Source organism: Sebastes umbrosus, chromosome 5 (assembly GCF_015220745.1).
Source record: "Sebastes umbrosus isolate fSebUmb1 chromosome 5, fSebUmb1.pri, whole genome shotgun sequence".
In the NCBI taxonomy this organism is placed as follows: Eukaryota; Metazoa; Chordata; class Actinopteri; order Perciformes; family Sebastidae; genus Sebastes; species Sebastes umbrosus.
In genome coordinates this window covers 24,662,430-24,685,712 of record NC_051273.1, presented here as the reverse complement: position 1 = coordinate 24,685,712, position 23,283 = coordinate 24,662,430, and the positions used below count along the sequence as shown (strand labels likewise).

At 40.4% G+C, this 23,283-nt stretch overlaps 2 protein-coding genes across 4 annotated transcripts; both read left to right on the top strand.

The window, feature by feature from the left end:
• Nucleotides 1–882: 882 nt before the first annotated feature.
• LOC119489069 (GTPase IMAP family member 8-like) lies at nucleotides 883–17,929 on the top strand. Of its 3 annotated transcripts, XM_037771235.1 has the most exons (7): nucleotides 886–1,039; nucleotides 2,296–2,391; nucleotides 7,883–8,602; nucleotides 11,348–12,046; nucleotides 16,494–17,273; nucleotides 17,367–17,543; nucleotides 17,620–17,929. In XM_037771235.1, the coding sequence occupies exons 2-7, from the start codon at nucleotides 2,376–2,378 to the stop codon at nucleotides 17,835–17,837; spliced, it is 2,610 nt and encodes an 869-aa protein (XP_037627163.1). In that variant the 5' UTR covers nucleotides 886–1,039; nucleotides 2,296–2,375; the 3' UTR covers nucleotides 17,838–17,929. The 3 variants fall into 3 exon arrangements, with proteins under 3 accessions (XP_037627164.1, XP_037627163.1, XP_037627162.1); XM_037771236.1 differs by lacking the exon at nucleotides 2,296–2,391 and having other exon boundaries at nucleotides 883–1,039; XM_037771234.1 differs by lacking the exon at nucleotides 886–1,039 and having other exon boundaries at nucleotides 2,094–2,391.
• A 74-nt stretch (nucleotides 17,930–18,003) lies between these two features.
• LOC119488503 (putative protein TPRXL) lies at nucleotides 18,004–18,684 on the top strand. Its single transcript, XM_037770231.1, has one exon. The coding sequence runs from the start codon at nucleotides 18,004–18,006 to the stop codon at nucleotides 18,682–18,684; it is 681 nt and encodes a 226-aa protein (XP_037626159.1).
• Nucleotides 18,685–23,283: the final 4,599 nt, after the last annotated feature.

The following is a 23,283-nucleotide window of genomic DNA, read 5'->3' as shown; positions in this document are numbered from 1 at the left end:
TGCATATATTTGATTTTGATTTAAATCATTCCAAAGTGCTATCAAGCATTTTGTTTAAATTTTTCTTTTAGTTTTTTTTAGTATTACCTTGACGACTGAAAAGGAACCTCATTAGAGTGGATTTTGTTTCACTTCCTTTACATCTGGGTAAACAGCAAATTTGAGATAAAAACAAATCTGATAAATCTTAGATGTGTCAGTGAGCACATTTCTTTATCAGTGAGGTCTTCTCTAGAGGGACTCTTATAATGAGCACTGTAAGTCAGTATAGGCAACAAAGAACTGACACAACATCATCTAGTGTCAGAATCTAAATTATGCAGATAGAGTCAGTCTGCCAAAAGTCCTTTAGGAAAATGTCTTGCAGGTTTAAGGAGAACTTTTTTTTTGGTCTCTGTTCCCATAAGATGTGCTCTGGCACAGAGAGGTGACAGCACTCTGGTTAGGACAGATATTAAAATTAATACAGCAGTCCTTCAGCACAACAAGACAAGCTGGAGGGAAAACTTGCTGCCCTCTGCAAAAACATCACTAAAGAAACACAGTCACGTCAATCTGATCAAAACAAATTTAGATAACACTTCACAATAATGTACACTAAAAATGTGAGTAGTTACTGGGGAACGAATGAGGAACTAACTGCTAGTGAACCATTAGTGCATGAGTAACTTAACACACAAAAAGTGTGTGTAATAAGTTAAGACAAGTCAGACAACACAGCTTTTGTCTGACTTATAGGGAGACAAAAACACATCATGACATGACGAGTAGACATGTTGAACCAGACTCCAGGTGTTACACGACCTGGCTAGAACCAGTTAGGCAGCTTTGATAGACCGCCCTCTAAGAGCCTATAGCCTTTTGCTGTTCTTTGCTGCTTACAGTCATTGAAGTGTGGACTGGCGGTACAACGTGCCTGGATACCTGTTTTATTGAGGACAGACTTCATCCAGTGACCTCTGCTGAGCCCTCGATGGTCGAGTTGGTTGTAACTCTCCTAAGAAAAGAGAAGACTGGAAAAAAATGGAAAACAATCTCTGTGAGTTAATGAAGCAGTAATGTTGAAGACAGATTGAGATGCATTAACTTAAAGCTTAAGTATTTTATTAGTAACAAGGACTTGATGTGTTGTATATGTTGAATTTTCTGAATGCGTTCCTCTTTATATTATTCTGATTATGTATTGATCGGTGCAATTTGCAGATCTGTTTTGAGGTCAAATCAGCTCGTTCCAGCGACATTGAGCATTTACTTCATCTTGATCATATTAAAGCTGCAGTCAGTAACGTTGAGCATGTATGATAAGTATCAGTATATTAGTATATCCTGACAGTAGTGCGTGAGAAATCTTGTTCCTCTGCGTTCCTCCTGATTCCATATATTTTATGCTAAATGCAGTACCTGTGAGGGTTTCTGGACAATATCTGTCATTGTTTTGTTTTGTTAATTGATTTCCAATAATAAATATATACATGCATTTGCATAAAGCAGCATATTTGCCCACTCCCATGTTGATAAGAGTATTAAATACTTGATAAATCTCCCTTTAAGGTACATTTTGAGCAGATAATTGTGTGATTAATTTGCGATTAAATATTTGAATCAACTGACAGCCCTAGTATTATTATTCTGCATTTTGGATTTTGGATGTACTTTTTGTTATTGTTGTCAAATTCAGAAGAACAAGTCGTGCTTTTGGTTGTAGACTCTGTGTAATTATCGTAATAAACATTTGATTGCAATAGAAGGTAAGCAATTACAGGAAAACAACTGGCAAATAGAGTGTAATCTATAGCCAATAAAATCAGTTAGACCTGATTCATGTTCGCGGTAAAGACACACAACACATCTGATTACACCAACTGCTACCATCATTAATTAATTCCGTCTGTACGAGGGACTACCAAGGCTTAGTGACAAAGTGGCAGCCTGGAGAATGAGACTTCTTGGTCACTGTCAAAGACATCAAGAACTCCCAGCAAGCATGCTGGGAAAGAAAAGCAAAGAAACAAAAGAGACTTACTCATGTTCATACTTGGCCCAAAATAGATGTCCCTATAAGTCAGACAGCACAGCTTTTGAAAGCATGTTATTCACTCTAATGCTTGTGTTGTGAGTTGGCAGGTTCAGGCATGCTCCAGGTGTTACACAACCTGGCTAGAACCAGTTAGGCAGCTTTGATAGACCGCCCTATAAAGAGCTTTTAGCCTTTTGCCTTGTTGTTTCACTGCTTACAGTCATTGATGTGTGGACTGGCGGTAAAACGTGACCAGATACCTGTTTTATTGAGGACAGATTTCATCCAGTGACCTCTGTGGAGCCCTCGATGGTCGAGTTGGTTGTAACTCGCCTGAGAAAAGAGAAGACTGGAAAAAATGGAAAACAATCTCTGTGAATTAATGAAGCAGTAATGTTGAAGACAGATTGAGATACATTAACTTAAAGCTTAAGTATTTTATTAGTAACGAGGACTTGATGTGTTGTATATGTTGAATTTTCTGAATGCGTTCCTCTTTATATTATTCTGATTATGTATTGATCAGTACAATTTGCAGATCTGTTTTGAGGTCAAATCAGCTCGTTCCAGCGACATTGAGCATTTACTTCACCTTGATCATATTAAAGCTGTAGTCAGTAACGTTGAGCATATACAGTATGATAAGTATCAGTATATCAGTATTGTCAGTATTGTAGTGTACTGTTTAGCTGTAAAATGAGAAAGTTTGTGACCAACGCACCTCCCGCGTTAAAACGAGGAAAAACTGTCATGGCCATTTTCAAAGGGTTCCCTTGACCTCTGACCTCCAGAGATGTGAATGTAAATGGGTTCTATGGGTACCCGCGAGTCTCCCCTTTACTGACATGCCCACTTTATGATAATCACATGCAGTTTGAGGACAAGTCATAGTCAAGTGAGCACACTGACACACTGACAGCTGTTGTTGCCTGTTGGGCTGCAGTTTGCCATGTTATGATTTGAGCATATTTTTAATGCTAAATGCAGTACCTGTGAGGGTTTCTGGACAATATCTGTCATTGTTTTGTTTTGTTAATTGTTTTCCAATAATAAATATATACATACCTTTGCATAAAGCAACATATTTGCCCACTCCCATGTTGATAAGAGTATTAAATACTTGACAAATCTCCCTTTAACGTACATTTTGAGCAGAGAAATGTGTGATTAATTTGCGATTAAATATTTTAATCAACTGACAGCCCTAATATTATTCTTCTGCATTTTGGATTTTGGATGTACTTTTTGTAATTGTTGTCAAATTCAGAAAAACAAGTCGTGCTTTTAGTTGTAGACTTTGTGTAATTATCGTAATAAACATTTGATTGCAGTATAGGTTCAAACCTGCAGAAACACAACTGGCAAATAGAGTGTAATCTGCAGCCAAATTAAAACAGTTAGACCTGATTCTTGTTTGCGGTAAAAACACACAACACATTACATTACCATCACTTTATGAAAATAAATTCCTTCCTTGAGGGTTTAAGCTCCACCCAACAGGTTTCAGGTAACAGCCATAAGAAAAATACAGTAGAAACGCCTCTAGATTTCTATTCTCTTCGGCTCTATAGTAAGTTCTGAGGTTATAGTTTGTTGGGTCTTGTATATTATAAACTCCTTTCATTATAATGTTGTTCAATGTGGTACCACAACAAATTACAGCCTCTGAACATTGAACTGAATCCCCTTAAAACAAGCCAGTTAGTACCCACAAAAATAATTGCATGTGGTTTTTGTGTTATACTATGTCCTACAAGTCTTTTGATTTTGCCTAGTCACTCCTGATGCATTCCGTATCAGTTACATATTTCTTTTATCACGCAGCACAAGTGACAAAAGGAGGTGATGAGTCACTCTCAGCTGATTTTGTTGATCTTATTTTCCTTGTATAGCTTCGTTTTCATTTTGCCTCAGAATGACTTGTTTTGGTTCAGGGTCATTCTAAATATGTTTCGTCTCATCTTACTGTTATTCTTCAGACTCCGTCTCTCAAATAACCACACAGACAATGACTAACAAACGCTCTCATTCCATATTATTTTCTGTGATTCATTTCAAACCACTAAATGCCACCACAGTTTATACAAACCTAAAAAATGTAAGAACATATTTCAAATTATGATTTTCAGCATGTTAACATCTCCTACAAAGGGCCTTATTATGGCTCCTTTGAATATCTGCAGTGTCAGAAATAAGGTACATGAACTGAACAATCTCACTCAGAATAACACCATCCACATTTTGGCTGTGTCTGAGACCCACTTGGATGTAACTATCCAGAATGCTGAGGTATCTATTGATGGCTATAACATCTTCAGGAGGGACAGAAATATACATGGAGGTGGAGTAGCGATATATATAAAAAACAATTTTCCTGCAACACTGTGTGCTGAGCTCATGCCAAATAACTTAGAATCCTTATGGGTTAGAGTACATCTTCCTCACCTAAAACCAATCTTGATAGGCTGTTGCTATAGGCCTCCAGGAACTGATACTCATTATCTGAATGACTTATGCGAACTAATTGACAGAGCTGCAGATGTGAGTGGTGAAATTTTCATATTAGGGGACATGAATATTGACTGGCTTGCAAGTCAATGCCCGATGAAAAAGAAGATGGTGTCACTAGTCAGTGCTTGTAATCTATCACAGATGATTTCTCAACCGACCAGAGTCTTTACTAACAGTGTTGGTCATACATCTGCCACTTGCATCGACCATATTTACACAAATGCTCCTGAGCGCTGCACTAAACCAGTCTCTCTACCTGTAGGGTTCAGTGACCATAACATTATAGCTATTACCAGGAGAACCAAAATTCCTAAATGTGGTGTCAAAATTATTAATAAGAGAATGTATAAGAAATTCATCTCAGAACGTTTTTTGGAGGATGTCAGGAATGTAAACTGGGCCGATGTGTATGCTACACAGGAGCCTGAGGCTTCTTTACATATTTTTATGAACATCTTTATGAGGATTGTCGACAACCATGCTCCCATGAAGAAGTATACCGCCAAATCCAGACCAGCTCCATGGTTGAATGAGTCTTTAAAAGACCTTATGAAACAGAGAGACAAAGCCAAATCCACATTAGCAAAGTCAGGATCTGTGGAAGACAGACTAAAATATTGTCAATTGAGAAACCGAGTGACAAAACAGAATAAAAGCATGAAAAAGGAATATTATAAAAATAAAATAAATGCAGTGAAACTAGATGGTAAAGAACTCTGGAGAACCTTAAATGAAATAATGGGGAGAAATAAAACTGGGAGCCCTTCTTTTGTTCAGTCGGATGGCAGGTTTTTGACTAAACCATTTGACATTGCCAATTATTTTAATGATTACTTTGTGAATAAGGTCGATGCACTAAGGAAGAATATGAGCAGCATGGATTCCAATACTCTCAAACTTATAAGTAACAATATAATGATTAACAAAAGTTGTTCATTTCAGTTTAACAGTGTGGATGAGAGTGAAGTAAGGAAGTTGTTAAAAGCCCTTCCTGATTATGGCTCCGTAGGCACTGATATGCTGGACAGTAAGGTACTTTGTCTCTCAGCCGATTACATTTCTGGTCCCATATGTCACATATTAAATAAATGTCTAATGGAAGGTATATATCCTAGTATTTGGAAAGAAGGCAAAATAATTCCCTTACCTAAAGATGGCAGATTAACATTTACTGGGCAGAACAGCAGACCCATCAGTATTCTCCCTGTACTAAGCAAACTGATGGAGAGAATAGTCCATTCACAAATACAAGATTACTTTGACTGTAATGGCCTGTACACTATATTTCAACATGCTTACAGACATCACTACTCCACTTGTTCTGCACTAACGCAAATGACAGACAACTGGCTAAAAGAGATAGATAATTCTAGAATAACAGGTGCAGTGTTACTGGATTTCAGTGCGGCATTTGATGTCATAGATCATGACCTTTTAATTAATAAACTACAATGTTATGGATTTAGATCAAGTGCCATCACATTTATGAAGAATTATCTTTTATGCAGAACACAAAGGGTGTATTACAATGGCAGCATGTCTAACAGTAAAGGGCTTAACTGTGGCCTGCCGCAGGGCAGCTTTCTTGGACCTCTCCTGTACTCCATCTTCACAAATGACTTGCCATCTGTATTGCATAAAGCTAGTATACAAATGTACGCCGATGGCGGAAACTTCAAATTGCCCAAAACAGAGCTGCAAGACTTGTGTTACACTGCCCCATGAGAACGAACACAGACAGCATGCATCATAAACTGTCATGGTTACCAGTAGAGAAAAGACTTGCCTTAAGCACAGCGACATTCTTTAGTAACAGCATTTATTCTACTAAACCCGAGTTTTTATACAGTCAAATTACCAGATGCAGGGACGTTCACAGTCATTTCACTAGAACAGCAGGTGATGTTACCTCACCCAAAATCTAAGGCCTTAAAAAAGACGGTCATTTACCGCGCCATCACTCACTGGAATAGCAGCCCTCTTCACATCCGTCAATCCTCTAACAAATCCTCATTCAAATACCATCTAAGAATACATCACTTAAACAGCTGATCGATAGTCCAGTGTTGGTCATGTATGGTTTTCTTTATTTTCTTTGTTCCTTTTTCCCTTGATGATGGGCCTTGAGGTTAAACAAAAATTGTGGAAGATGTGTGTATGAATTTGAAATTTGAAATTTATATATGTTTGAAAATTTGAGTGTTATTGGTGTAACACAAATGTGATGTTGTATATAGTATGTATGTGATAAATTAATGTACATGATTTCGGACCCCAGGAAGACTAGCTGGTGCCATTGGTATCAGCTAATGGGGATCCTTTTTAAATAAATAAATAAATAAATGAAAAGGGATTAATAAAATAAAAAATAACTCTGGCACAAAGTCCCCGAGGAACAAAAGAAGCACAAGTTTACCAGAGCATGCCTCTTCTGTCAGTCATGTAAAGCAGCAGAGACGCCTGCTGTGATAACCTTGTCATTCTAATTTTGGTGATTTTCTCGGCCAATTTGATCATAATAACAAGATACATTATCTTCAAGCCAAAGAAGCTGTTTAACAACTATCTCAGTCGCACAGCAGTTCAGTGAAATAGTCACGAAATTGAATGTATTGATTAGTGTACATAGACACAAATTTCATTTTTTTTTCTGTGATGCCAGCACGTAATCCACGTAATTTGAAGTATTACAAAATATTTGAAAGTATAGAAATTGGCCGTGTATGGAGGATGTCAGGGTGGATGGGTGGGTCAAAAAACAAAACACGGACACAAGACTTTCGCCCAGGAGACCGATGTTTGTGACCTGTGTGAAACCACAAGTCAAAGTAAATTTATTTGTCATGTAACTTCCGTACTTAAGTTACGTGACTTCCGGAATTACTTTAACCCAAACCACAATCTTTTCCTAAAGCTAACTAAGTCGTTTTTGTCACGTTACTTCCATACTTAAGTTACCGCACTTCCCGAGTTATTTTAACCCAAAACTTTTCCCAGACCTAATTAAGTAGTTTTGTTGCCTAAGGCTGTCCAAGTCTATCTTTTCCTAAACCTAACTAAGTAGTTTTATTTTGAAAAGACTGGAGCGGAATTTGACACATGTGTCACGTGTTGCTGGAGAATTTTAGGAAAAAGCACGAAAAATACGTTGTTGAAAGTCTTGCTGAGCATCACGAAAAAAAAGGGTAATTCATGTCTATGTACACGAATCAAACTGATTAAATTTCGTGACTATTTCACGGACTACCGTGAGACTGTGTTGTTAACAAAGTTATTGAAAACATGACATTTTGGTAAAGCTGTCATTCTCTGTTTCTTCACATCTGGTCCAGAAAGTTCTTCTTTGTCTTCCAGCGGAGGGAGCGATCACGACCCTGTCGGAGGTCAGACTCGTCCTGATTGGTGGGAGATGGGCTGGCAAGAGCTCCTCTGGCAACACCATACTGAGAAAGGATAGGTTCGAGTGTGGCCGGACCAGAACAGGTCAGTCTGAGGTGAGGCATGAAGAGGTGGAGGGCAGGGAGCTCACCGTGGTCGATGCTCCGGGATGGAGCAGCTCCCTCTCCCTCACCGAGATCCCAGAGGGGGACAAGCAACGATTTAAACTCAACGCGTCCAAGTGTCCGCCCGGACCAATGGCGTTTCTCCTCGTCATTCCCATTGACACGGCTTTCTCTGCGGAGCAGAGGAGGACCGTGGAGGAACACATGAAGCTCCTGGGGGAACCGGTTTGGAGACACACCATGGTGCTCTTCACCTGTGGGGATTACCTCGGGAAGAAGACGATAGAGCAGCACATCGAGAGGGAAGGAGACTCACTCAAGTGGTTGATAGAAAGATGCAGGAACAGGTACCACGTGTTCAATAACAAGGAGAAGAGTAACTCAACGCAGGTGACCCAGCTGCTGGAGAAGATAGACGAGATGGCGTGGCACAACAATGGCGGTTACTACGAGGTGGACGAGCAGACGTTTAACATCATTAAAGAGAAGCAGCGAGAAGTGGCTGAGCGGGCGGAAGAGAGGAGGAGGAAGTCCGAAGAACAAAGACTACAAATGAAACGACTCATTCCAGGTGACTCAAACAAACACTTCCTTTATTATAATATGTTCCTGTAGCACAGCGTTTAGGGGGGATTATTGGCAGAAATGGAATATAATATTAATAAGTATTTTTTCTTTAGTGTATAATCAACAGAAAATAAGAATCGTGTTTTCATTAGCTTAGAATGAGCCGTTTATACCTACATAGGGAGCAGGTCCTCTTCATGGAGCCTACAGCCATGTTTCAGTATCCCAGAACGGACAAACCAATAACTGACTCTAGATAAGGCCATTCACGTCGGCCACCGTAGTTCTCCGACACGCTTGGCACAGGGGAGAAGTTTCAGTTGGTTGCACTCTGCAACCTGACCGCTAGTCGCCGCCAAATCTGACACACTGCACCTTTAACAGCTGTAAAGGAATAGTTTGACATTTTGGGAAATACCATTATCTGCTTTCTTGCCGAGAGTTAGATGAGGATGTACAGTAAATACCACTCGGCTCAATTCTTGATTTAGAATTCACGACATTCAAGCAAATTGCACGTGTTTTGTCACATGTCAGTACAATAACCACTTGCACCTCCCTACAATATACAGTATATACTGCATATATACTGGGGGAAAAAAAGTTCGGAAACTTGTGTTTGATGGATTTTTTCTCTGTTGTTACAATGCTAATTGGCATTGTATTTTACATTGTTGGAAAGCCTGTTTATTTACCTTCACAATGATGTCCAACTTGTAAAGATCATGCATTTGTGGGATGAGCAGCACAGCTGATTATGTGGGTATCGCCCAAGAAAAATTTGCCAAAATGCCCTGCCAATGGTAAACAGTGTATTCTCCTGTTGGTGTTGACTCTTGTTTTGAGTTGTTTGGTGGATTGGATGATTGAACTCTCTATCAGTAACAAGGAACAAACAAGACATATTGGCAATTTTACACTTTAATCATTTAATACACCGTCAGGAGCCTCAGTAGCGGTGGAAGATCCATACGCAGCCACAACAGCCTGGCACCTCCTCCTCATGTTGGTCATCAACCTGGTCACACGTTGCTGTGGGATGGCGTTCCATTCCTCAACCAGGATTCGTTGCAGGTCAGCCAGCGTGGTTGTGTTGGTCACTCTAACACGTACAGCACGCCCAAGCTGATCCCACAAGTGTTGAATTGGGTTGAGGTGTGGACTCTTGGCAGGCCGTTCCATTCTCTCTACTCCCACATTGTGGAGGTAGTCTGTGATAACCCTGGCTCTGTGGGGGCGAGCGTTGTCATATTGGAGGATGAAGTTAGGTACCAGATTTCTGGAGATATGGGATCGCCACTGGCTGCAGAATCTCATCCCGATATTTCACTGCATTGAGATGGCCTTCAATGATGACAAGCCTTGTTATGCCAGTGAGGGGGATGCCCCCCCACACCATGACACTGCCCCCATCAAAAGCTGTTACTCCATCGGTGCAACAGTCAGCATAGCGTTCTCCGCGTCGTCTCCATACTTTGACCTGCCATCCAACTTTGGCAAACAGAACCTGGACTCATCACTGAACATGACATTCCCCCAAATGTTCAGGTTCCATTGTCTGTGTTGTCGACACCAGTGCAAACGGGCCTGAAGGTGAAGGGCAGACACTGCAGGCTTCCTGGTAGCCTTATGAGAATACACTGTTTACCATTGGCAAAGCATTTTGGCAAATTTTTCTTGGGCGCTACCCACATAATCAGCTGTGCTGCTCATCCCACAAATACATGATCCTTTCAAGTTGGACATCATTGCGAAGGTAAACAAACAGGCTTTCCAACCATGTAAAATACAATGACCATTAGCATTGTAACAACAGAGAAATAATCCACCAAACACAAGTATCCGAACTTTATTTCCCAGTTTATATATAATTTATAAGCGCCGGTGCCCACAGTGTTACCCAATTCACAATCAAAACAAAATGCTAATTACACAAAAACTGAATATACTAAACAAGAAAAATAATTAAACTAAACAAATAACTGGCAAACGAAAATACTATCAAATATCCAATCTAAATAAAGCAAACTTCCATAATAATAAATCAAACAATAATACTTGTTAGTAGTAAAACAACAAATAAATAGCTCCTACACATTCAGATTCATTTATACCTGAAAAAATAATTTTGTTTTTTATTAATTTGACCATATTATATGCATAAAGAGAAACAGTCACTGATGATATGAAGAGAACATTAAGAGGGATTCTCTGTTCAACTTAAATTGTAACTACCAATTTGCTTCCAATTGCTAATTTATCTATTATTTATTTTTATTTACATGGTATCTGAGGTTTTACTGTGACAAGTATTTATTAACCATTTAACAAGTTATTATATTCACCAGTTGTAACTTTATTAATAGCTATCCAAATAATGTTTATAGACGCTTTACAAACCAATTATTAACTATTAACAAACATCCTTCTATGTAATGTTTATAGATGTTTTACAAACAATTTCTTAAAGGTTTAAAAATCATTTCATAATCACTAACAGATACTTATATATAGTATATTAATGGGTGCAAAAATAAACTGTTAAATAACATAAATTATAGCATTACTAATAATTAGTAAACATTAATTATAATTGAATTGTTTGTTAACAGAAAAAAAACCATTCAATTTGAATTCACTCTCAATTTATAAATGATGGTTATTGTAAAGTGTTTCCGTAGTTTAGTTCAATAACTTGTATGAACAGCTCTCAGCTCTGTGACTAATCAAGCTTTATTTTGTCGAACAGAAGAGAAGAAAATCCTCCCAAAACTCAACATGGTTCTCTTGGGAAGCCGCAGCGTTGGGAAAACCTCAGTGGGGAACACCGTCTTGAGAATCAAAGAACAAGACGACGGAAAAAGAACGGCACACTCGGAGGCCCGGCGGGGGTTTGTGGGTAAAACAGAAATAACTCTTGTTGACACACCAGGTTGGTGGAAAGGCTTCTCCGTGTTTGACACTCCTGAAGCGATCAAAGATGAAGTGATGCTCAGCCCGTTCCTGTGCCTTCCTGGGCCTCACGTCTTCCTGCTGGTGGTAGACGCAGACGCATCCTTTAATGCCAAACACCTGGATGCAGTGACAACACACGTGGATCTTCTCGGTGAAGGAGTGTGGAAACACACGATGGTAGTTTTCACCAGAGGAGACTGGCTGGGAACACACACCATAGAGGAGTACATCGAAGGGGAGGGAGAGGCGCTGAGGTCTCTGGTTGAACAGTGTGGAAACAGATACCACGTCGTTGATAACAAGAATGCAGACGACGGCACTCAAATCACAGAGCTGCTGGAGAAAATCACTGAGACGGTGGCTGGAAACGGTTTGGACTACTTTGTCCCAGACCAGAAGATATTTCTGACCATTGAAGAGAGAAGAAGAAGAGTGGAGGAAGGAGCCATGCTGAGGCAAAGTCAAGTCAGGGCCAAGAGAAGATCCCTCAGAGGTATGGATGGATCATTAATGTCACAAGTAAAGCAGTCTGGCACTGTCAGAGCAGTTTACACACTCCAGAGGTGGACAAAATTACAACAGCGCTGCAGTAAATACTAATCTAAAAAGCATGAATTTCCGTCATCTCTGGTGAGATTGAACCACAGAAATTGAACCACAGAAATTGAACTTGACTTGACCTTCCAGGAGATTGTTCCCTGTTGTTTTTCGCATGCAGTCAAGTCTTGTGGAATTAAATAACAAGAACATGATTTAAATATTGTAATATATCAAATTTAACCAAGCTTTTCAGCTCAGCTCTAATGTTAAAGGGACTATTTGTAACTTTGTATGCGCATAAATGTAGCGGGTCGTCACACATGCGCGCTCGCATCTGCGCGTTCGCGTGTAGCCGCTGTACCCTCCTCCTCTGCCTGCTCGCCTTCACTCAGACAGCTCAGCTCACTCCACCTCTAGACGTGAACGCGTGCTCACTCCACACTGCAGAAGAGTTAGTTCAGCTCTGAGAATATCTAGTGAATGCACAGGGGACGTTTGTGCAGAAATAACTGCTGCAGCTCCTCCAGACCAACAGAGGTTTCCCGTGTCTTGGGAAGTGTCTTCTCGTTACCGACCGGGTGCCGGTGTCTCCTCTGCTCTCTCCGGCTGCGGGCGGAGAGAGCAGGGAGACACTCTGCAGAGCCCCGCTGCCTCAGCCTGCACTTAGGCAGGAAAAGCCAACACTAGGATCAGATCTAAATCATGTTCATGGAGAGACCTCCGTCTGGTCAGCTAACATTACTGCCAAGCAGCTGAAATATAGAGTGATATTGTGGTTTTAGCTGACTTGTGTTGCCTCACTGTTTTGAGCGATGCTCGTTCAGGTATATTGAGAGCGAGCAAGCGCGAGCCCGACGCTGACTTTCGTTGATTTCACGGCCACAGGTGTCGCTGTTAAGAAGCATTTCTGAAAGTTACAAATAGTCTCTTTAACCAACTAGGGTTGGGATGAAATTGCAGGTGACATGTTAACTTCTGAGTGTGGTAGCTACATACTTCTGAGCCCTAACAAAAACAAACTACAACTAAATATATAAAAACTAAAACTAACCTTTCTTAAAAACTGAAACTAAACTAAAACTAAACTAAAATGAAATCGAAAAGTCAAGTTCAGTGCTAATTAGCTAATGTTAGCATGCTAACATGCTAAAGTAAGATAGTCAGCATGTTAAAGGGACTGTTTGTAAGAATCAGAAATTGCTTGTTAACAGTGACACCTGTGGCCATTAAGTCAACGAAAGTCAGCATCCTGTTGCTCGCCCTTGTGCTCGCTCTACATAGACATGAACGAGCATCGCTCAAAACAGTTAGGCGACACACGTCAGCTTAAACCACAATATCACTCTATATTTCACCTGCTTGGCAGTAATGTTAGCTGACCAGACGAAGGTCTCTCCATGAATCACTGCTGATCCTAGTGTTGGTTTTTCCTGCCTCAGCCTCCCGACCACGGCCGGAGGGAACGGGAGACACCGGAGTTTTGGTCGGAGACGATAACGTTTCTCACTGCGGAGCCCCGTCACTTCACACAACACGGGAAACCTCTGTTGGTCTGGAGGAGCTGCAGCAGTTATTTCTGCACAAACGTCCACTGTACATTCACTAGATATTCTCAGAGCTACTAACTCTTCTGCAGTGTGGAGTGAGCGCGCATGCACGTGCGAGGTGGAGCGAGCTGAGTGAAGGCAAGCAGGCAGGCAGAGGAGCAGAGTACAGCAGAGACTCCGGTCCTGGAGACCAAAGCTACGGTCTCCCCCGCGTCCTCCGACCGCGGCCGACACTGTTTAACAGACGGGCTTCACTAGATATAACTTTGCGGTTTTGGTGCTTCCGTGTAGTTTGTGTTGGAGTCTGAGTCTGAATAGCGTAGCCACACGCGAGCGCGCATTGGACGTCGACATGCAATGATTTATAAGTGTAAGAACTTACAAACAGTCCCTTTAAATATAATTTACAACTGCTAAACATCAGCATGTAAGCATCATCATTGTTAGCATGCTAGCATGCTGACATTAGCAGTAGGTTTAGACTTTTAGCCTTTCCCAATGCAAACATTGATTGTCTATTATTGATATCAGCTTCAAAAATCCGACATAGGTCAGGGCGCTAGTTATAATCCTTTAGATTTACATTATAACAAAGTCCATTTTTGCTACTATGGGCTGCATTTTTTTGCAGCAATAGCCACTCAACGTATTTGCAATCTGTATCTGCCTCTCTCGACTTTCAACAACATATTTTTCGTGCTTGTTCCTACAAATGTCCAGCAACATGTGACGCATGTGTCAATTTCCGCTCCAGTCTTTTCAAAATAAAAGTACTTAGTTAGGTTTAGGAAAAGATAGACTTGGATAGGCTTAGGCAACAAAACTACTTAGTTAAGTTTAGGAAAAGATTGCAGTTTGGGTTAAAATAACACCGGAAGATATTATTTTGCTTAAGGAGATACAGTCACTGATGATATGAAGAGAACAATTAAGAGGGATTATCTGTTCTTCTAGCATTTTAACTACCAATTTGCTTCCAATTGCTAATTTATCTATTATTTATTTTTATTTACATGGTATCCGAGGTTTTACTGTGACAAGTATTTATTGACCATTTAACAAGTTATTATATTCACCAGTTGTAACTTTATTAATAGCTATCCAAATAATGTTTATAGACGCTTTACAAACCAATTATTAACTATTAACAAACATCCTTCTTTGTAGTGTTTATAGATGTTTTACAAACAATTTCTTAAAGGTTTACAAATCATTTTGTAATAATTAACAAATACTAATAATATAGTATATAAAATGTTATAATGTGTGCAAAAATAAACTGTTAAAATAACATAAACTAGTAAACATTAATTATAATTGCATGGTTTGTTGACAGAAAAATAACTATTAACTCAATTTTAATTAACTATAAATTTATTAATGATGGTTATTATAAAGTTTTTCCGTAGTTTAGTTCAATAACTTGTATAAATATCTGTCAGCTCTGTGACTAATCAAGCTTTATTTTGTCGAACAGAAGAGAAGAAAATCCTCCCAAAACTCAACATGGTTCTCTTGGGAAGCCGCAGCGTTGGGAAAACCTCAGTGGGGAACACCGTCTTGAGAATCAAAGAACAAGACGACGGAAAGAGAACGGCACACTCGGAGGCCCGGCGGGGGTTTGTGGGTAAAACAGAAATAACTCTTGTTGACACACCAGGTTGGTGGAAAGGCTTCTCCGTGTTTGACACTCCTGAAACGATCAAAGATGAAGTGATGCTCAGCCCGTTCCTGTGCCTTCCTGGGCCTCACGTCTTCCTGCTGGTGGTAGACGCAGACGCATCCTTTAATGCCAAACACCTGGATGCAGTGACAACACACGTGGATCTTCTCGGTGAAGGAGTGTGGAAACACACGATGGTAGTTTTCACCAGAGGAGACTGGCTGGGAACACACACCATAGAGGAGTACATCGAAGGGGAGGGAGAGGCGCTGAGGTCTCTGGTTGAACAGTGTGGAAACAGATACCACGTCGTTGATAACAAGAATGCAGACGACGGCACTCAAATCACAGAGCTCCTGGAGAAAATCACTGAGACGGTGGCTGGAAACGGTTTGGACTACTTTGTCCCAGACGAGAAGATATTTCTGACCATTGAAGAGAGAAGAAGAAGAGTGGAGGAAGGAGCCATACTGAGGCAAAGTCAAGTCAAGGCCAAGAGAAGATCCCTCAGAGGTATGGATGGATCATTAATGTCACAAGTAAAGCAGTCTGGCATTGTCAGAGCAGTTTACACGCTCCAGAGATGGGCAAAATTACAACAGCGCTGCAGTAAATACTAATCTAAAAAGCATGAATTTCCGTCATCTCTGGTGAGATTGAACCACAGAAATTGAACTTGACTTGACCTTCCAGGAGATTGTTCCCTGTTGTTTTTCACATGCAGTCGAGTCTTGTAGAACTAAATAACAAGAACATGATTTAAATATTGTAGTAGATCAAATTTAACCAAGCTATTCAGCTCAGGTCTGCTGTTAACCAACTAGGTTCGGGATGAAATTGCAGGTGACATGTTCAATTCAATTGAATTCAATTCATTTTTGTATAGTGTCAAATCACAACAGAAGTTATCTCAAGACGCTTTATATATAGAGCAGGTCTTAGACCATACACCATAGTTTAGAGACCCAACAAGATCCACCAAGCGCACTGTGGCAAGGAAAAATTTCCCAATTAGTGGGAAGAAACCTGGAGCAGAACCGGGCTCTGGGTGGGCGGCCATCTGCCGAGACCGGGTCGGGGATAGATAGATCACATCTATCTACATCTGGCTAGCTCACCAGCACTGTCCAGCATCTCTCCTCAGTACGTCCGTACGGGATTTTTCACCCTGCAGTTGTTTTTCTTCTCAGATTCCAGGGAAGAATTACTGGACCTGAAGATCATGATGCTCGGTCAGAAGACATCTGGAAAGAGTGCAACAGCAAATAACCTCCTGGGTAAAGAAGTGTTCCCCACCTGTCAGAATAAGTCCTGTCAGGTGGAGGAGGAGGAAGTTGCTGGCAGGCGAGTCACAGTGATCGACACCCCGGGCTGGTGGAGGGATCCCTCCCGCTGCCCTGAAGAGATGGACAAAGAAATAGTCCGAGGTCTGTCGCTGAGCCCTTTAGGGGTTCATGCTCTTCTGCTGGTCGTCCCCTCGGACCTGACCTTCAGAGAAGCTCAGCAGGCCGCCCTGGAAGACCACATGAACCTCTTTAATGCCAGCATCTGGAAACACACCGTGGTTCTGTTCACATACGGAGACAAGCTAGCAGATAAATCCATAGAGGAACACATTGAGAGGGAGCACAGCGCTCTGCGCTGGTTAATTGACAAGTGTGAGAACAGATACCATGTTGTGAACAACATGAAGAAAACAGATATGAGTCAGGTCACCGAGCTGTTCGAGAAGATCGAAGAAATGGTGGCAGGGAACGGCGGCCGGCTCTTCTGCCCGGAGATGAACGACGTCTACCTGAGAATCGATGAGAAGTTCAGGAGGAGGCAGCTGAAACATTTGCTGAAGCAGCGACTGGCGGAGGAGTACAGAAAAAGAGAGCTGGAGCTGATGGCAGGCTTCAGGGAAACTCTCCTCGAGCTGCAGGCTGAGGTCAGGGCAAATGTGACGAGCACTAAATCCAAGCTACTGAGTGAGTATTACGCTGTGATGGGGGATGATTAATTCGTTTTTTTCCATCTATATTCTGTTCTTTTAACCTTTTGTTCTGTTGATAACTTGTTAGTTGGTGACATGACCAAAATCAAAGCCAAGGGTATTGGCCAGAAGAAGAAAGATGGAAAGGAGAAAGAGGAAAACATAAACTCCAAAATCAGCCAGGAAATTGAAAAGCTGGACATGAACATAATGATGAAATCCTCAGATCTGCTTCGAGGGAGCATAGACCTCCTGTACCCCGACTGTAAGTAAAAATCCTCATTTCTAGCATTCACAGTAGCACTGAGCATGACGTCACAGTGTTTTTGTTTCACTTACAGTGAAAGGAGAGAGTCCAGCACCATCTACCGCTGAATCTTTGTCACAGAGGAAAGATTCAACCGACCGAGTCTTTGATAAAGTTCTCGGTTGGATGTCAAAACTTCAGATCGACACAAACGAAGAGAACCAGTTGACCCTCAACTTCTCTGAGTCGTCAGGATACAGATCTGTGCTGCCACACGGCGACTTGGACTTTGACATTGAAGAATATTCCTGAATGAATATTCTCAATTAAAAAAAAGAAGCATTTTAGCAATGCAGAATTTCCACTCAGGGAATTTTCGATAGTCTAAGAAAAAGGTAGGCCTACGTTAAACGTCATGGAAGAAATAATATCATGTAATATAATAACAGAATGTGATTCATTACTTAGATAGATACAGATGCAGCCACCTAGAATTTCCCTCCCAGCTGGCTGCCAGCCAACTTCCAGCCAGTTCCCAGCCAGTTCCCAGCCAACTTCCAGCCACTTCCCAGCCTATTCCCATCAAACTTCCAGCCAGTTCCCAGCCAACTCCCAGCCAGTTCCCAGTCAACTTCCAGCCACTTCCCAGCCTATTCCCATCAAACTTCCAGCCAGTTCCCAGTCAACTTCCAGCCACTTCCCAGCCTATTCCCATCAAACTTCCAGCCAGTTCCCAGCCAACTTCCAGCCAACTTCCAGCCAGTTCCCAGCCAGTTCCCAGCCAGGTCCCAGCCAGTTCCCAGCCAGGTACCAGCCAGTTCCCAGCCAACTCCCAACCAGTTCCCAGCCAACTTCCAGCCAGTTCCCAGACAATTCACAGCAAACTTCCAGCCAGTTCCCAGCCAACTTCCAGCCAACTTCCAGCCAGTTCCCAGCCAGTTCCCAGCCAGGTCCCAGCCAACTCCCAGCCAGTTCCCAGTCAACTTCCAGCCACTTCCCAGCCTATTCCCATCAAACTTCCAGCCAGTTCCCAGCCAACTTCCAGCCAGTTCCCAGCCAGGTCCCAGCCAGTTCCCAGCCAACTTCCAGCCAGTTCCCAGACAATTCCCAGCCAACTTCCAGCCAGTTCCCTGTCAACTTCCAGCCGCTAGAATTCTAGATTCCACTGTAAACACGTCCATTCATTAAATTGCAGGGTGTCACCATGAGATGGCGTTCCCTTCACGAGGACGCATTTTAGGCTTTTTGTGTCATTTGTACGCCACGCATCAAAACTACAGGAACGTCCGCAGTTATGTTTAGGCAACACAACCACGTAGTTAGGTTTAGGAAAAACGTCACGGTTGGGCTTAAAATAAATAGGTAAGTTAAGTAAAATAGGTACGAAAACAACATAAGTACGGAAAACACGTCACTAGCGTAATTTCAAAATAACTCAACAACACTTTGGGACACCAACACCGGCCTCCTGGTTGTCCTGTGTTTGTTGGACCCATCCATCTCCCCTCCCTCCCACCACAGTACTTTACTTGAGTATTTCCATTTCAGAATTTTAGATGGCTGCATCTGTAGATAGATAGACAGATAGATAGATAGATAGACAGATAGATAGATAGATAGAATATCTATATTTTTGCACAAAACTGCACAGCTCTTTCATTTTAATTCAGATATATTGTACATATGTTTATAGTATTTCTATATATTTATTTTTTATTCAATTCAATTTAATTTATTTTTGTATAGCGTCAAATCACAACAGAAGTTATCTCAAGACGCTTTATATATAGAGCAGGTCTTAGACCATACACCATAGTTTAGAGACCCAACAAGATCCACCAAGCGCGCTGTGGCCAGGAAAAACTCCCCGTTTAGTGGGAAGAAACCTGGAGCAGAACCGGGCTCTGGGTGGGAGGCCATCTGCCGAGACCGGCTGGGGGGAGGGGGTCGGGGGGGGTGGAGAGAGAGAGAGAGAGAGAGAGAGAGAGAAGCAACCACAATAATAGCACAGCAGCTGTAATAACTAATACAAGTAGGACTAATAACACAAAACCCTTTCAAGCGGAGCTTCCAGCTGTCTCAGTCCACCATACATCTGGCTAGCTCGCCAGCACTGTCCAGCATCTCTCCTCAGTACGTCCATGTATGTTGGTGTGGGACGTCCCTGTGATCGATGCCCGTGCGTTGGTTCCCGCAGCACCAGCATGCTTGCTGGGAGTTCTTGATGTCTTTGGCAGTGACCGAGAAGTCTCATTCTCCAGGCTGCCACTTTGTCGCTAAGCCTCGGTAGTCCCTCGTACAGACGGAATTAATTAATGATGGTAGCAGTTGGTGTCAGGCAGGCAGCGAACGTGGCAGCAGTTGCAGCCACAATCCAGGTGACATCCAGATCCAGGTGAAACCCCGCTCCAAGTGTACCCCTGCTCCAGGTATAACCTCGCTCCATGGTTACCTGCGAGACAAGAAAGCACAAGGACTCCCGGGAAGGAATGAAGTTAGTAACAATGAATGGGACATGAATATATACAGAAGGAGAGAGGAGCTCAGTGTGTCATAGGAAGTCCCCTGGCAGTCTAGGCCTATAGCAGCTTAACTAGGGGCTGGTCAAAGACAACCCTAACTATAAGCGTTATCAAAGAGGAAAGTCTGTAGCCTACTCTTAAATGTGGAGATTTATGTTTCTTTATTTTTGTATTTACTTTTATTTTTGTATTTAATTTTCTCTTTCTATGTTTATGTTAAGCACCAATACACAAATCAAATTCCATGTATGTGAAAACCTATCTGGATATTGGATTCTGATTCTAGATAGAAAGATAGAGACTAAGTGGTTATATAATATTACTGTATATTATAATATTATGTTATATGTCAGCAAATCATAGTATGAACATAAATCTTTTCGGGTATTTTCAAATAAATCTAAAATTGTTTTAGGCTGAATTTAGTTTTTGCAACAACTTGATTAACTTTATTTTATAGTTATAGTTGTGACAAAGTACTGTATTATATACAATATTATATACAATAAGACATTCCAATCATTAAACTGTACCATATTTCCTGTCATTTTTAGGGGATTTTAAATATCCCGGTCTTCACTGCAATACATTAAATACACAATATATTGTCTTTATTTTGTACCAAACATGTTATTTGATGCAATAGACAAAGGTGTCTGAATCTGAGACTGTTTTGCTGTTTGTTTCTAATTTATTTACCCAACAAAGTAATTCAAGGTGAAGTGCAGACAATCTGCAAACTGTCTGATTGGATTTGTATTCATGTGGAAGCAACAGCATTTCCCCTCTGAGATGATAAAATTCAGCACATAATGTCATTTCTTTTTTTCTATTTTGAAAATGAAAGATTAAATCTTTTCAATTCAATGTCAGAGTGTAATTGGAAGTTTCCACTAAATTAATAAAACAAATGAGGTGTGCAGTAAGGCTCATTGTAGAATGGCTGTGTGCTGTATTTATTTACTTTTTGTTTATTTACATCAGTTGAGTATACATCATGTAACTTTATTAGATGTGTCCTGCTACTTCTACTTCTGTTACAGCAATACTACATAATGTTTTATTATTATGAATAAAACACCCTTATCATTTTGCAATTACACTTTGCATAAATTATAATTATCAGAAATTGCAAACTGTCATCTGTCAGAAGAGGGGACGCCCTAAAATTAAGTGTATCACTTTAATCAACATTAGACTTGTGTTGTGCCTCTGAAAGCATCGGCTCATATCAGTGATTTCTTCTTCTAACAAATCATCCATTTCTAGCTGTTCTTTCTCTCATTAAAAAGTATATAAATCATTACAAACAAATCCAAGAAAGATTATTTTTCGTGCAATACAATGTACTCAGAGGCATCTGGCCAGAAAAAAAACCTTAAAAGTAGGGTTGCTTTCCATATGTAATGTCACAATAATCCACAGATTTTGCTGTGACCAGCTTCAGTAATGTTTCTATCTGCTCCCGTTGTTTAAGGAAGAGACTGCCCACCAGGCCCGGTTCTACATGAGTGCAAAAGCATGCATTGCACCCTCAGTTAAATATTTTGCAACCTCAATTGTAATTTGAATAATAACCAGGCTTACTTTTTTAGTATTTCCCTTTAATGCTATTTTAAATCATAATTAATATGTTTGTACTTTTACATTCCATAATGTGTTTCCCTGTAATGTGACCCTGATGAAGACCTGTGTTGGTCGCAACGTGTTGGTCATTTTAAAACATTATTGCTATGTAAAATAAAGACATTTTAATTTTGTTCAAACACTACAGTGTGCCTTGGGTTATTTTTGAGGGAGACTTTGCATTTTGTACTTTTTTGAGACCATATTCCACCCATGCAATGAGCCCTTCACAAGATTGAATTAGCACACATCACCTGAAGGATCCAAAGAGCACCTGTATGTGATTACCACAGAGACCCAGCAGCACTTCTACTCCCATTGTCTTCGTGTACAATATTTCCCTCTGAGATGTAGTGGAGTAGAAGTAGAAAATAGCATAAAATGGAAATACTCAAACAAAGTGCAAGTACCTCAAAATTGTACTTAAATTCCCATATTGTAAAAAGTGGGATTTTCAGGTCTTTTATATTATATAGCAGGTTTAAGTGCTTTATAAATACTGTTACACTCAATATATGGAGACATACACACAGCCCGTATTCAGAAATTGTGCGTTCAAAACAAGTCATTTGGATTTCTGTCCATTTGTGATGTCACAAATCTACAATATTTAGACCATCACACGGTTTTAAACGTAAACATTCTAAATGTGTCCCAGTTTATTTCCTATTGCAATGTATGTGAATAACATCAGCTGACAGGAAGTAAACATGGACCCAAACTGTTGCCTAGCAACGCAATTCCTTTGCAATTCCGTTGAAATGCAGTAAAACGGAGCGTTTCAGACAGAGGGTAAATGCAGGTATATTCAGGCAGACAGTATTCGGAAAATAAAGGTTATTTTTAACATTTAAGCATGTAAACATGTTCTAGTAGAAACACAAAATACAAGTATGAACCTGAACATGGGCACGATATGGGACCTTTAAGGAAGAGACTGACCACCAGGCCCGGCTCTACATGGGCATGCAAAGCATGCATTGCACCCTCAGTTAAATATTTTGCACCCTCAATTGTAATTTGAAAAATGGCTTACTTTTTTAGTATTTCCCTGTTATGCTATTTAAAATCATATTTAATATGTTTGTACTTTTACATAACATAATACTTTAAAGAAATGATTGGCGTTAAAACGAATTTGCGTTAACGCGTTATTATCACGTTAACTTTGACAGCCCTAATCATAATATATTAGTTAATTTATATTTTGTATTATTATTATTATTATTAATAATAATAATGATCTGTATCTGCAAAGTAACACATATCTAAAGCTGTCAAATAAATGTAGTGGAGTAAAAAGTACAATATTTAGCTACTGCTGAATGCTGACAGTGACCCCGATGAAGACCTGTGTTGGTCACAACGCATTGGTCATTTAAAACAATTATTGTTATGTAAAATAAAGGCATTTTAATTTTGTTCAAACACTACAGGGTGCCTTGGATTTTTTTGAGGGAGACTTTGCATTTTGTACTTTTTTGAGACTAAAGCGCAAGTACTTCAAAATTGTACTAAATGTAGTTATATTCCACCACTGCACTGTAGTATTGCTAGTTTTACTCAATATATATAAATATAATAATATAATACTTCTTCCACCTCCATCA

Coding starts and splice junctions, on each gene's coding strand:
- LOC119489069 (XM_037771236.1), top strand. Junction 12,047..16,493: donor CAAGAGAAGATCCCTCAGAG/GTATGGATGGAT, acceptor TTTTCTTCTCAG/ATTCCAGGGAAGAATTACTG. Junction 17,274..17,366: donor CACTAAATCCAAGCTACTGA/GTGAGTATTACG, acceptor ATAACTTGTTAG/TTGGTGACATGACCAAAATC.
- LOC119488503 (XM_037770231.1), top strand. CDS start 18,004: ATGCAGCCACCTAGAATTTCCCTCCCAGCTGGCTGCCAGCCAACTTCC.